Consider the following 14907-nt stretch of genomic DNA (forward strand, 5'->3'; position numbering starts at 1 on the left):
CAGCCCTGGCTGGGAGAGGAGCCCCAAGAAGGCAAACAGAGCCAGAGCCGTCCTGAGCCTGCAAGCTCACAGGAGCAGACAGGTGAGATAGGTGTGGATGAAGCCAAAACCTGTCTCCCTTGCAACCCACTCTATGTCTATCTGCTAGAGCAGACAGTGGAGAAGCAGCTTTACCTAGCACCAGTGAAACAGGAATGTCCCTAGCATGGTAAATGCCTTGGTGTCATGTTCCCCAGTGGAACATGCAGGCTTCTATCCACCAGCGTTTCCAGAACAACTTCCAAAAACTCATCCCTACCTTTTTCTTCCAGACTTTTTGGGGTTCCTTATATCCTTGGGTGCATGTGAGCAGGTTAGCAAGTCCTGGCTTATATGTCCAACACAAGGGACTGGTGGGTGCTGTGCTCCTGGGTGAGGTCCCTGCTTGGTTTCCTGTAGGTCTTTGGCTTCACAGACTTCAGAGCAAAAGGGTTTGAGTTTAATGCTTCCATGCCTGGAATAAAGTCTTCCAGGCTCTGTCTTCCTGGTATTTAGCCACCTATCGTATCAACTCTAGCATGTTTACTAACCTCCATCTCTAGGTGTCCACTATATGTATCTCTCTATATATAGACAAGCCCATCATCTATCTATCCATCTCTCAGCTGTCTGTCATATTTGCTGCCGTATATCATGAAAGAACTCATTGGCTCTATCAGTTCTTGGTGTCTATGTCAGTGTGCTTATGCTGCACTTATTGCTGTAGTTCTTTCTCCAACTAGCCTCTTTACTTACTAACTGCTGTTGTACAACATACAGACTGGTCTGTGTCTTTCCATCTCACTTGCTGGGTCTTGCGAGGGACAGATTCGGTGGGAAAAATTCAAGCCGAAGTACAAGCCTGGCAAGACCAGGCTTTTCAGGAGGTGTGTATTTACAGTCTTGCAAACCACTGGCTGAGCAAAATCTCAGCTGCACTCTCCTGCAAGTCTTGAAGCATATGAGTAGCACTGGGGTGTCCAATGGGGTCTCTTGTTCACGCTATTGTACTGCATGAAAGTCACAATAAATGCTTGAATTCACTGGTTTTTGTCTTTTGGCTGTCTTTCTTGTTCCTCCAAAGGACAGCATGGTTTTATCACCACCCTGAAGCTCAGAAGAACTAGGGGTCACCCAATCAAATTAACAGGGATAGCAGGTCTAAAACAAGCCAAAGGAAGTATGTCTTCAAACAACACACAGTCAACCTGTGGAACTCCTTGCTGCAGGATGGTGTGAAGCCCAAGACTATAACAAGGTTCAAAGAAGAGCTAGATAAATTCATGGAGATTAGGTTTATCAATGGCTATTGGCCAGGATAGGTAGGAATAGTGTCCTTAGTCTCTGTCAGAAGTTGGGAATGGGTGACAGGAGGGATCACTTGATGATTATGGATCTGACACAGTGGGTCTTTGCCCATTAAAGCTTATGCTCCACTATACCTGTTAGTCTGTATCCACAAAAACAAAGAAGGCCTGTGGCATCTTATAGAATAATCCAGCTGCCCCTCTGACACTTTATGATTACGTGCTCTGCTCACTCCCTCAGAGGCATCTGGCATTGGCCACTGTCAGAAGGCAGGGTCCTGTGCTAGACGGACTTTTAGTCTGACCCACTATGGCTGTTCTTAGGTACATGTATCATTTAAGACAAACTCCCCTTTCCATTTTTAATTAGCTTCCCCAGAAAACAGTCCAACTGACTGCCAATGGACGGCTCCTGATGGAGCTGACTCTTTTACTGAGCCTTGGGGGTAAAGCTTTCTAGGCACAGAAGGGCTAGGTTTTCAGTGGTGGTGGGCACTGGAAAATGAAAGATACAGACAGGTGCCAAGGGCAAACTTCAAAAGGTCCTAATAACCATAGAAATCAATGGAAGTTAGGCACTCTGGTGCTTTCAAAAACTCCATTAGGTGCCAACTCCATTAGGTGTGAAGAACTACAAAAAGATCTCAGCAAACTGAGTGATTGGGCAGCAAAATGGCAAATGAAATTTAATGTGGGTAAGTGTAAGGTAATGCATGTTGGAAAAAATAACCCAAATTACACGTACTACATGATGGGGTCAAATTTAGCTACGACAGATCAGGAAAGGGATCTTGGACTTATAGTGGATAGTCCTCTGAAGACATCCACGCAGTGTGCAGCAGCAGTTAGTAAAGCAAATAGGATGTTAGGAATTATTAAAAAAGGGATCGATAATAAGACAAAAGATATCATACTTCCCCTATATAAAACTATGGTACGCCCACATCTTGAGTACTGCGTGCAGATGTGGTCTCCTCACCTCAAAAAAGATATATTGGCATTAGAAAAGGTACAGAAAAGGGCGACTAAGATGATTAGGGGCTTGGAACGGGTCCCATATGGGGAGAGGCTAGAGAGACTGGGACTTTTCAGTTTGGAAAAGAGGCGATTGAGGGGTGATATGATAGAGGTATATAAAATCATGAATGGTGTGGAGAAAGTGAATATAGAAAAATTATTTACCTTTTCCCATAATACAAGAACTAGGGGACACCAAATGAAATTGATGGGTAGTAGGTTCAAAACTAATAAAAGGAAATTTTTCTTCACACAGCGCACAGTCAACCTGTGGAACTCCTTGCCCGAAGAGGCTGTGAAGGCCAGGACTCTATTAGGGTTTAAAAAAGAGCTTGATAAATTTTTGCAGGTTAGGTCCATAAATGGCTATTAGCCAGGGATAAAGTATGGTGCCCCTAGCCTTCAGAACAAGGGCAGGAGATGGATGGCAGGAGATAAATCACTTGATCATTGTCTTCTGTTCTCCTTCTCTGGGGCACCTGGCATTGGCCACCGTCGGCAGATGGGATGCTGGGCTGGATGGACCTTTGGTCTGACCCAGTATGGCCATTCTTATGTTCTTAAGCTGTCTCTTCAGGCAGCTTCGTTCCTTCAGAAAACTGGCCCACAGTAATTTAGGAACCTAAGACCAATTGCCTTTCAATGAGACGAACTGGGCCCTGCTTGTCACTCCAGTGACACTGCAGCAGTAGGGGAGAGAGCACAGCAAGTAGCAGACATGGTGCAGGAGCCTTGTAGTGGGGAGAAGGCACCTAAACCCCAGGTTTTGGACTAGGGGGTTGTGCAAAATTACCTGGTGACCCTTAACTGGCATATTTGCTCCTCGGGTAAGAGAGCAAGAACCAGCCAGTTGCCCTGTAGTGGGGTTTTCAAGCCCTATACCATCATGCCCCCACTTTTAACAAAGGTGCTCAGCCGTGCCCCTCCTATTGTGTGCTCAAGAGGACATTGCTACAGATCAGCTGCTAATGATACAATTGAATGTTCAGTGATATGCAGTAACATGAGCGGCACTTTGGCACCCGTGGTCCCTGTAAGTGGGGCACTTGGGCAGCTGCGGAGGAGAGATCCAAATGCTTTCCTGCATCTGAGCAGAGTTCCCACAGCCGGCAGTGTGTGTTTCTACTGGTGATGCACATCACACATGCCTCAGTGCATGGAACAAAATTTATTCCACACCTTTGTTCCACAAATTGGAGGCAACTTTGCTTGGCACCTTGCAGGGAGATGGGGGAATCAATTGCTGTGAACAAAACTGAGCCTAATGGAAAGCGGGACTGACCAGTGCATCCCCCTTGATACACACACCTGCCGCCAGGAATATGGGCTTAAGGGAGAAAAGATGCTCAAAGAAGAGTGGGGTGATGGGGACTCAAAGGGAGGGTGGACAGGCTGAGAGAACAAGACTTAAGGGGAAACAAGATGAGGGAGATAGTGTGGAAGCAAGTTTCCCCCTAATTGTTTCCATCCATGTGCAGAATAATTTTATGTGCACCAAAGCATGTGCAGATGTGCACCACCCATAGAAACACAGGCTGCTGGCTGTGGGTATTCTGATAATCAGTTGGATGTTTGTGTACAAGTCTGTGTGCATGCAGGGCTATCCCTAGGGCGACATGGAGCGTGGGGCAACCCCTCCTGCTGCAGGCCATGCCCCTCCCCTTCCTCAAATCCCACTCCCACCTTACCCCATCCCATTCATTTGCCTGTCCCCTCCCTTCCCCCCCGCCCCCCGCAACACAGCCTGGGGTCAGGCCAGGAAGCAACATCTCAGCTGCCTCCAGCACAAACAGGGTCCTGCGGGGTTGTCATTTCCCCTCAGGGTGGCTCTTTGCAGATGAACCCTCCTCCAGCTGGGACTCAGACAGCCTTGCTGCTTGGGCCCCAGCCGGTGCGAGGTCTCTTCCCTCCTCCTCTCCCCTCTCTCGGTGGCTCTGCAAAGATTTCACAGCACACGTGGGCAGTTCTCACAGCACACCGGTTGAAAACCACTGCACTCTTGTAGTGAATCCAACAGAGTCCTAGGGACCTTCAGCCAGCAGATGGGGCAGTGACGGGGCAGTGTCGGAAGGGGAAAGGATTCCTCACGGGGCCAGCTGTTGTTTGTCTAAAACTTGATCTGGGTTTTCAAGTCAGAACCTGCCCACACACACCCTGCATTCAGGGAAAATCACTGCTGGAACCGTGGCCCTGCAACGATCAAATTTCATACGTCAGGGTGTGGCTTGACCAGCAAGCGGATGTAACATGATGGCCTCCTTGCTCACCCCCCCCCCAACACACACATATCACGCAGACACCTGCCTGCCTCTAAAGCAGGAACACTCAAACTTCGTTGCACCACCACATTACTGCATGACCCCAGGAGCAGGGATCTAACCTTGGGCCCTCCAACCCCAGCTGAGGGGGCCTTGGCCTGAGCCCCTCCACTCTGGCTGGGGGTCTAGGTCAGGTGGCAGGGGGAGGGGTAAAAATGTGATGAAAATGGAGATGTTGGAATTGTCTCTCCAAAACCAATGAACCCCAAAATTCCAATATTTGATGAAAATGCTCTGCCAGGCCCACCCCAATGGAAAGGTCTGTACAGTTAAAAGCCTTTTTGCATCACAAATTTTCCAGGGAAATAGGCAGCAGAAGAAAGGAGCCACCTTTTGAAAAGTATTTGGCACTCACTGAGAACAAGGTGGATGCAAGGGAGGGTTTGTTATTGTTCTCAGGAAGAACTGTTAGCTGCGTATGCGGGAACTGAGCAGCTTGGAATATCTGGCTCTGACTCTCTGAGTGCTGTGTTTAAAGAGCTCCAAGCCTCTCTGATCTGTATCATGCAGGAATAGCAGATGCTCAGACTGCCTGAGTGCACATCAACTGTGTTTCTTAAAAAGCGTCTGAATTCCCTCCTCCCGCACTTACTGATTACAGGACAGGGAATCAGATCACAGGAGAGGAAATCAGATTTAGTATCACTGCCTTTTCACCACTGGAATGGACAACTCTGCTGACCATTTTCAGACAGACTTCTGCTCAGGCTGGAATTGCATGCAGAGGTTCCTCTAATTTTTCCATCCTTGGGCAGAATAAATTTTGTTATGTGCACCAAGGTGGGTGTGGAGGTGCACCACCAGTAGACACGCACACTATGGGTATCTGTGGGCTTTCTGCTAATTAGCTGGGTGGCACCTATATGGCTCCTCCTAAATACCTTTGTGAATAGAAATTCATGAGCGTCTGGAGCTTAAATATCTTTGGGGACCACAGTCCATGGGAGTTAGGAACCTAAATACCTTTGTGGGCTGGAGTTCATGGGAGTTAGGAACCCAAATACATTTGTAGATTGAAATACAAGGGAGTTAGGAGCCTAAACGCCTTTGAGTCTCCGGGCCAGGGGGCTCTGCTTTTGTTACAGTGTTGCCGTTCCCCGCTGGGGAAACTGAGGCACACACCAGCTCAGCCGCTTAGCAGCGGGGTCCCCCACCCCCCACCGCCTCGGCCTCTGCGGCGGAGAAGGGACACGGGGTGGGGGGAGTCAGGGGAAAGCCCAGAGCCCCCAGAAAACCGGGGGAGGGGGCGCAGCACGCGGGCCAGAGCGCCAAGTGCGGGCAGCCCCACGCGCATTCCTGGGTGGGGCGTGTAGCGGGGCGGCCCCACCCCTCCCTGGCAGGCCCGGGCAGCGCTGAGCCGGGCGCAGCCTCCGCCCACCCAGCGAGGGGGCCGGCCCGGCTGCCTAGGGCGTTGGCTCGGCTCGGCTCGGCTCGGCTCAGCGCGCCCCAGTCTGCTCCGCGCCCCGCTGCTGCAGCCATGGTGAGTGGGGGGCGGCCGGGGGCGCTCGGAGCCGGGACGGGGAGAGTTATAAACTTGCCCCGGGAAGAGCTGGGGGGGAGCAGGGCCCAGGTGGGGAGGGCCTGAGCTGGGGGAGCCACGCCGGGAGCGGGAGAGGAGCAGGGGGGCGACTCCCCTGGAGCTGCGCGTGGCAGTTACACGCAGGGCCCCGAGCTCAGGCCCCCCCAATCCCTCCAGTAAGGGGTGAAAGGTGGGGGCTGGCCCCGAGAGCCTTGAACCAAACTGTAACCGCTGGCTATGATGAAAACTGCTCCAAGCCAGGGGTGTAGCAGCTCCCCCACCCCTAGTTCCAGCACCTATGGGTGGGGCTCCAGCTCACAGGCTGGATCAGGGCCCCGGGCCTCTCAGGGTGGGCCCCTTGCCAGGAGGAAGCGTCGATCCCTGCCCAAGCCATGATCTCAGTCTCTTCCCCCCACCCCACCTTGCTCTGACCCTCCCCATAGGCACCCTCGTGTCCTATCCCTCCCCAGGCCCACAGTGGCTCTGTTCCCCCAGGGACTCGCCCCCACCCGCTGCTCAGGGCCCAGCTCCACGTGCCTTGGTCAGAAGCAGCCCCACAAAGGAGCATATTACGCAGGCTCCTTTCCCCAGGGGCTGGGTTAAGGAAGCTGGGACCAGCCGAGGGGGCGGGGGCGGGTTTCCAAGCTCATGCCGCCAAAAAAGGCTAAATTCAGCAGCTGGGAAGACAAGGGTAAAGGATGCCCCCAAGGGGCAGAGACTCTGGGCTGGAAATGGGATAGATTTCCGCCCTGCCCCAGGTTCCACCCACTCAGCTCAGTCACTACTCTGTGCTTTCCTGTCCCTGAGTCATGCAAGGCCAGCTGCGTCCCTCCAGCTCCCAGCTGCTCTCTTTGCTTCCTCGCTTTGGCCCCTCTTGTCTGCTTGTTTGGGGGAAAACACAAACCCTGAGCCAGCGGTGGGGTTGGTGGAACTTTCTCCCACTCACCAGAAGAGAGGCAGTGACCGAGCCCTGGGCGTGGCCAGAAGCGGGCAGGCAGTACCACTACCTGCTTTGCGGGAGTCCAGGTGATGTCTGCACAGTGCTACCTTCCTGCCTTACCTGTGCGCCAGCCCTGCCCTGGAGGGACCCCAGCAAGACCACCGGGGAGGCAGGTTGCAAAGCCTGGTCATTTCCTGGAGACAGAAGGCGTGGTCCCCTCTTCCCTTGCCCTGGTTACCCACCACTGCCTGGCTAACCAAAGTCCAGCTGGAACTAGGGGCTTAGAGGGAAGAAGCTTGGGCTGCTATTCTCTGATGCCTGGAGCAGTGCCCGCTGTAAGCTGAGTGCTTGGATGGCTGCCCAGGAGCGATGCAGGTGCTGCCCAGCTGATTAGCAGAGCGCCCACAGCCAGCAGCATGTTTCTACTGGTGATGCACATCTGCTTCTCTTCGTGGACATAACATTCATTCTGCACATGAATTGGAAAAATATTAGAGGCAACTTTGGCCCTGAGCCAGCTCAGCCATCTGCCCTGGAACTGATGCCTGCTGGAGGTGAATCTCCTCTATCCCATTCCCCTTGCCATCCTGAGTGAGTCACTGCTCCCTGACCTACGGCTAGATTAGAGCCAGCGTCCCCTCCTTGAGCAAAGCTCCATTCCCCAGCCCAGCCCCCGGCTCTGGGGCCAGGCTGGTATGAGCATCTCTCACAGAAGAACAGCTGTGTAGGCCAGTCACTCATCCCCTGGAGCAGTTGGGGGGCTGCAGCTGTGAGCTGAGGTAGGAAGCAGTGCCCCTAAAGGGGAAAGGCCCCATACCTGCAAAGCCAGCCAATCCTGCAATACACCTGTCTACTGTTCTGTTTCAGGGGTCCCCTGTCCCCTCCGCTGGGATGAGGGAGGAGGTCAGGGTTGGATCCCCTGGTGTTCCCATTGCTCTTCGCTGAGCATTTCTCCCATGACTGATGGGTGGAGGGGTTTTTCTCTCCCTCTCCTGCCTATGATTTGCTGCCAAAGCCAATCCAGAATAATGAGAGGTGGAAAAAACCAGGCTCTCTCTCTCAAAGTGTATCTCTTGCACAACCTCAGAGAAGACACACCCAGCTCCTCCTGCCCTGCCAGACAGCAGGGCACTTTCCAGAGCATAACTTGGAAGCAGTTGTACCCCGTGCCCATCCCGGATTCACCCCCACTCCTGCACTGGCCTCCTCCTGTCACCGCCAGGAGAGTCTTGCCCTCAGGAAAGGAAGCACTTGTGGCAGTCCACTCACGTCCAGTGGGCTGGGTTCAGGGCTGGCAGCTTTATCTCCTCTGTGCTCTCTCTTGCAACATCAGTGTCAGAGGAGGCAGGAGTGCAGTGAAATGGATTGCACCAGACTGCCTGGGGAAATACAAAGCTGTACACCGCTGTAGCCAAGAAAGACACAGGGCTGCACTCCCTCCGGGTCCAGGGAATAGCAGCCAGTCTGGACAGCCACTCCCTTGTTCCAACCACTGAGCCATGTTGCCCTCCCAGAGCTTAGGAAAGAAGCCAAGAGTCCAGACTCCTGGGCACCTGCTTTAACCACCACCGGGCCCTGCTTCCAGCGTGTGATCAGAACCCAGGCATGCTGGCACTGTCCTGAGTCATCCCTTCTCCCCTCCCATTTCAGCACTTGCCTAAAAGTCGCTCCGAGCAAGTGCTGGAGCTGGGAGCAGTGTCCCCTCGTAAGCTGAGTGCTCAGGCAGCCACCCTGGAGAGAGTCAGATTCCTCCAGCTGATCAGCAGAGTGCCCAGGGCTGGCAGCCTATATTTCTGTGGTGGTACACGTAACTCTTATTCTGCCGGAGGGGGGAAGAATTGAGCAGGAACACTGGCTGGGAGGGGTGAGGTGAATAGTTGGCAGCACCAGGAGTTTGCCACCAGGGGTGGGGGAGGTCTCAACAGCGAGGTGTTTTCCTCCCTGCAGTCGAAGATTCCCGTGTCCCCCACGGAAACGGAGCGCTGCATTGAGTCCCTGCTGGCCGTGTTCCAGCGCTACGCTGGGCGCGAAGGCGACAGCTGCACGCTCTCCAAGAGGGAGTTCCTTAGCTTCATGAACGCCGAGCTGGCTTCCTTCACACAGGTGAGCTGCACCCTCTGGGGGATGCCGGCTACTGTCACCATTACCAGCACAGCTGCTCTGCTGCACAGCTGGCTGAGCCGGGCTGGTGTGGAGCGGGGGGTACTCCTAGGGGTTCTCACCTGCGGACATCGCTTGGAAGCCACCTTTGCCGTCTCCCTTTCCTCATTACTGCGCATGTCCCCAGCTCTCACTCCCAAGCCAAGGGCAGCGGCAGTATCCATGGCCTTTGGAACCCTGTCCCCAGGAACCAGAGATCAAGATGCGAAGTGCCTGTCTCTCAGTTTATCAATTGCCTTTGGCAATCGACCACTCTAGTTCTGAGCTGCACTGGGACTGGCTTTGCTGGCACGTGGGGTTGTGCAGAATCTTGTCATAGGAGCTCAAGCCAGAATTCCCAGAAGGGTGCCCAGATAAGAGAAGGGCTCCCTGTAACTGTAAGCAGGGAGATTGGTAACTCCTTCCTCCCCCTTCCCTTGCTCTTCCACAGAACCAGAAGGACCCAGGCGTCCTGGACCGGATGATGAAGCAGCTTGATTTGAACTGCGATGGGCAGCTGGATTTCCAGGAGTTCCTGAACCTCATCGGGGGCATCGCGCAGGCGTGCCATGTCGCCCTGTGTGTCCAAGACCCCCGTGGCCATCACCAGCCGAAGAAACTGTGATCCCCACAAGTCCACCCCTGCGGCCCAGCAAACGTTCCAGATTCCCCCTGAGCATGACCAACACTGAGCTGCAGACCTTCCCCTGGGTTGTGTGTGTTGGATGAGGGGGGGGTCTCCCTGCTTTTGTAGCAGTAAAAGAATGGGATAAAAATTCCTGCTCAGTCATTTTTTCCTAAAAATAGTCTGGGGGACATTGTGGGGGGGAGGTCACTAGCATAGCTGTCGAGGTGTGAATACTAAACTGGCAGCCATGCATCCTGTTTCTGCTGCTGCCACTGCTTTTATGATGTGACACCCCTCCTGGCCTGTTTGCCTGTTGCAAAGCAGGGGAATGAGGGAAACTGTCTCCTCTTTTGTCAAGTGCTGTGAGCTCTGTAGGTACCACCTATCCCAGTGTCCTGTCTTCCAAGGTGGCCAATGCCAGATACTCCAGAGAATGAACAGAACAGAACAGAACCAAGCGATCCATCCCATCACCCACTCCCAGCTCCTGACAAAGAGGGAGACTGGAGGAGACTGAGGGGTGCTTGGCTCTGTGGGGGGTAGGATGTGGCAAATATGAGAGATGACACGAGGGTTGATCTTTGAATTCCGATTGGACACCACTGCTCTTGCGACTGGATGGGTGAAGTGCCCCCTTGTGGTGCTGTAAATCAAATGAACAACACTAAGGTGGTCTCCAGGCCTGAGGGTGTGGAACAGGGCTGTTAACAGCTCAGGGACCTTAAAAGGAAAGCTAGAAAGTAAGGCTGAGGGTCTGGATCTAAACTATATGGACCTTCTCAGGAGAGGAAAATGCCAATGCCTGGGGGAGCAGGGGGTGGGAAGTCTCCCACCAGCATGGGGTTCCCCCCTTCCCGCACTTGTTTAGCCATAGCTGTAAAGTCACCAATGTGGGACATCTCCCCCCAGCAATGAAGTGTGTGGTTTGGGGCTGGGGAGTCCTAGCGCACCTGGAAATTTGCTAGGGTATGAGCTGGCATTGTTGAAACCCTGGGCACAACTAGCAACCCGACACTTCCTGTTCCCACAGTCCTGAAGAACTATTACAACAGCTCTTGGCACCTCTACTCGCTCCACTCCCACAGCTGCTGATCCACATCAGAACTCGGTTTTGGGAACAAGGCCACACTGACATATCCCCCAGTCAGACAGGACCTATAGAACACAGGTCAGAGAAAGCTTCCCCCTGAAAATAATTCCTGGGGCACATCTTTTGGGGGTGGGAAATCCAGCCCTGATTTTAAAATGACCATGACCCTTGAGAATTGTCCCAAGGGTTATGCACTCACTTGAGTTGATGCCTGGTTTCTAGTCTGAATTGTCTAGTTTTCACTTCCAGCCACTAGAGCATGCTACCTTTGTCTGCTAGACACTTGGCCTGTTATTAAATAGTTCCTCCCTCTGAAGGTACTTGTAGATTGTGACTCTGGAACTCCTTTAACTGCTCCTGGTGAAATGAAGTAGAGTTCCTGGAGTCTATAAATGTTCACAAACCAATTTAGAGCAGGTGGGGAAGGATGCACCACACAATGCCTCTCAAGACTGGGGTACGGGGGAGCAGCTGCTGCCTCTGACCTTTAGGCCCCATTGTCTGGTTAACAGTCCCTCAGGGCAGGTTGTGAAGAGGTCAGGCTAGATTACTGGACACCCCCTTTCTGGCCTCACAGGGAGTTCCTCCAAAACAGCTGCTCCTGCTTAGGTTCTGGAACAGAAGCACCCACGCCTGGCATCCATCAGGAATAATCTCCCACCCTTACTGTGGATTCATTTTCATATGCAAACACACCCAAAAATGACATCAAACCAACAGGGGGCAGGGACTGTTCTGAGCATCTGAGCTGTGCAGAGAGGGAGAATCTCACACAGCGTCAGAGGCAGAACTTCTGTCTGACCTAGACCTGCTCCCATTTTCCAGGCCTCACTTCCCATGCTGTAAATAAACCCAACTCAGCTATTAACATATGCCATCCCCTCTTGACTTACAAACTGCAAGGTCATATTTCCTACCTGCTCCCTCTAGGTCATTAGGCCCCGTTGAGGGCAAACCCCAGAAATGAGGGGGGCCTGGACTAGGGCCCTCTAATTTTTTATGCCCATGTACAGAATGAATTTTGTTATGTGCACCAATATGGAGATGATGTGCAACACCACCTCTTTACATGTGCCCATAACACATGGCTGATCTGTAGCAGAAAGGGGAAGAGGGGTTCAGGGTGTGGGAACAGGCTCAGGGTTGGGGATGAAGTGTTTGGGGGTTCAGGAGGGGGCTCAAGGCAGGAGGTTAGGATAGAGATACTGGGTCTGGGCAGGAGTTAGGATGCAGGAGGCGGCCCAGGGTTTGGGCATGGGATCTAGAAGGGAGCTACAGCAGGGGAGCAGCTAAGGGCTGGGGCAGGTGACTAGATGCAGGGTGCTTACCTGGGGCAGCTCCCATTTGGTGGCTGCCCCATGCTCACCTGCAGACACCGCCCCCAGCAGTTCCCATTGGCTGCAATTCCTGGTCAGTGAATCAGGAGTTCCACTCTGTAAACTGAAGCCTCAACGCTTTCTGAAAGCAATAGGCCCTTTAAAGCAACGCTCACCTAAAGACATGTGGAGGGCCCACAGCACCCCACAGAGCAAGCTGGAACCAGCAGCTTGTAGGTGCTATCAGAACAGCTGCACCAATGCAAAGGCAGAGAGGGGCTGGGGGGTTAATTCACTTTATTAACGTGGAAAGGACAGAAAGTTGGGAAAGAGCTGTTAAGGACAACAATCAACCAAAGTGCTGGTTTCCGAGCCACCTGACCATTCCCTTCAGGCAGGGCACACAAAGACCATGAGCCTCTCTGGATCAAGACTTGACTGCCCCATAGGATGAGCTCTCGCCTCCACTGGCCCTGATTCTACCCAGGGCCACACTGGACTGGAACCAGGCTGCTTTTTCTCCTCTCCCTGTTCTCAGAGCCCTGTGCCTGGTCACCATGCAGGAGGGAAGGTGGGGGACTGTGCTTGAGAATTAACAGCGCCAGTAGCAGCTTTCCTACTGTGCATATCTGTCTCTAGTTCACACTGAAAGCTCTTGTGCACAGGGGATGTTCTCTGCTGATGAAGGTGACGGTGCCTCTACTGAGCAGGGGGTGAATATCACATGAATTGCATCCAGGTTATTACCTGTGATGCTCAGGGGAAGGGGCGGGAGTCTCACCGGGCCTTGCCCACTGTGGCTGGAGGGAGAAGAGAAGATCCTACACAACAGTATTGTCACAGCAATGGTGCAAAGACTCTGGGGGCAGCGGTTCAATTCGGGAAGGGAGAAAAGCAGGAGCAAGATGAAGGTTTCAGGTCGGCACTGCCTGATTCAGGACTCAAGGCCAAGCCAGAGAAAAGCGGGAAGTCCCCATCACTCCAGCAGCCTGGGGCAGGGCTCAACGGAACTGAAGGGGGCTGATTCGCAGCCCAATAACATCTTTCCCAATCTCCGTCACCTGGAGAAGAAAAGGGAGACAATTAAGGGTCAACAGCAACACTATGGACCAAGCACAAGCTTGGGGTGCCCAGCAGGGAGCTTCTACCAGGATACCTGCAGGGACTGACTGTGCTGTCACAGCTTGAGAACCTCATCTCAACCACATCCAGCTTTGTGACAGCCACTCTCCTCCCACAGCCCCAAATCCGAGCGCAAACAGCATCAATGGGACCAGATCCCACAGCCCTAGGTGGATCACAAAGAACTGCTGGCCCAATTTGTCGTGGCCACTCCCAGCCACTTGCTGCGTCAGCACATGTCTGTGTTAGAATAGCAACCAGCATTTTGCAACAAAGCACTGAGCAAGCAGCTCAGGCTAGAGCAGGGACGAGCCAACTTTTTATGCTGGACTTCACTTTTCGTCCCTGCACCTAGCAGGGCCCCCCTACCTGTCTAATGTAATCCACCAATGGACATTTCAGTTATGTTCATACAAAAAAAAAAAAACTTTTAGCACGTGTAAGAAATAAGTCTGTAGGATGTAAAAATTATTAATGGGTCTATAAATGTGAACACACCTACATAAAAACAGGAACACATTTCAACATTTTTAATTATATGGATCAGCCTAAAACCCAGCAGCCGATGGTGTTGTGCCCCCTACAAGAGATTTCACACACACCCCTTTGTACACCTCTGACTGACCCACTGGTCTTGAGGAAGTCCATACTCTGCTGGGCTTTCATTTGTCGCATGTGCTGCTGCCGCTGCTATTCTAGATGATCAGTTAAGGTCTTTCAATGAAAAGAACGAGGAACGGCCCAGCTACACGTTGAGACAATGCATCAGCAGCTGCAGCTTCCCACCTGCAGCTCCGGGTGCTTGTGTTCACACGGCACCCGTAGACCAAGTTGAGCCCATCCTCAGTGTCTGCCCCTGATGGGAAGGAGCCACAGATTCTGAGTGGCAGGGATTGAGCTGCAGGGCTTTGCCTCCCACTCAGGGGACACTTGCACTGAAATCTCAGAGTAACCCATGCAGATTGTTAGTGAGAGGGTTTCACTGCAGCACCAGCCATTGTGCACAGTCATCCCCAAGGAGCTGCCAGTGCTTCCCCAGCTTTGTGCAGCCTGCACCAACCAAATGCAGAGAGGAGCAGGCAGCACGGCAAGGAAGAGGGGTGTGTATCTGGGGCAGAGCGAACTGGCTCTCCAAGTGCCAGGCGATCATTGCTAGCCCTGCTGAGAAAGCTTGACCTGGGTGACAAAGGTGTCAGCAAGTCCCCGCTCGGCTCAGACCCACCCGCTGCGATATGCTTACCGTGGTGACACGGCAGATCTGGCCCCGGAACTCAGGGCAGTAGCAGGCCCCGCTGAGCGGGCACTTCTCCAACGGCTTGCCGCGGTAGATGGGCCGGTAGGAGGCGGCGCAGATGTCGAAGGGGTTGTGCATGTCGTAGTTGAGCTGATAGGTGTCGGTGGGGTTCTTCTCACAGGCGGACAGAATCTTGCGTGTCTGGGTGGGGAAGGGGGAGCATCAGTGGTGAATAGAGAGCCGGCCAGCCAAGCAGTAC

At 53.1% G+C, this 14907-nt stretch overlaps 2 protein-coding genes across 2 annotated transcripts in view; one reads left to right on the top strand and one right to left on the bottom strand.

Moving 5' to 3' along the window:
- The first annotated feature begins 5955 nt into the window (after positions 1–5955).
- Positions 5956–10034, top strand: LOC142003675 (protein S100-A11-like). The gene is made up of 3 exons (XM_074980816.1): positions 5956–6140; positions 9067–9222; positions 9710–10034. Exons 1-3 carry the CDS (start codon positions 6138–6140, stop codon positions 9881–9883), a joined length of 333 nt encoding a protein of 110 aa, XP_074836917.1. The 5' UTR covers positions 5956–6137; the 3' UTR covers positions 9884–10034.
- A 2538-nt stretch (positions 10035–12572) lies between these two features.
- Positions 12573–14907, bottom strand: part of COPA (COPI coat complex subunit alpha) — a 34672-nt gene continuing 32337 nt past the window's right edge. Inside the window, exons 32-33 of the mRNA XM_074980705.1 lie at positions 14655–14849; positions 12573–13353 (exon numbers count right to left, since the gene is read on the bottom strand). Coding sequence (XP_074836806.1) covers positions 13294–13353; positions 14655–14849 — 255 coding nt within the window. The 3' untranslated portion in view covers positions 12573–13293. The remainder of the gene's footprint in view (positions 13354–14654; positions 14850–14907) is intronic.

This window comes from Carettochelys insculpta, chromosome 30, assembly GCF_033958435.1.
Source record: "Carettochelys insculpta isolate YL-2023 chromosome 30, ASM3395843v1, whole genome shotgun sequence".
Lineage (NCBI taxonomy): Eukaryota > Metazoa > Chordata > Testudines > Carettochelyidae > Carettochelys > Carettochelys insculpta.

Excerpts from the sequence above, each read along its gene's own strand:
- LOC142003675 (XM_074980816.1), top strand. Across the intron at positions 9,223-9,709 it reads AGCTGGCTTCCTTCACACAG|AACCAGAAGGACCCAGGCGT; the intron begins GTGAGCTGCACC and ends GCTCTTCCACAG.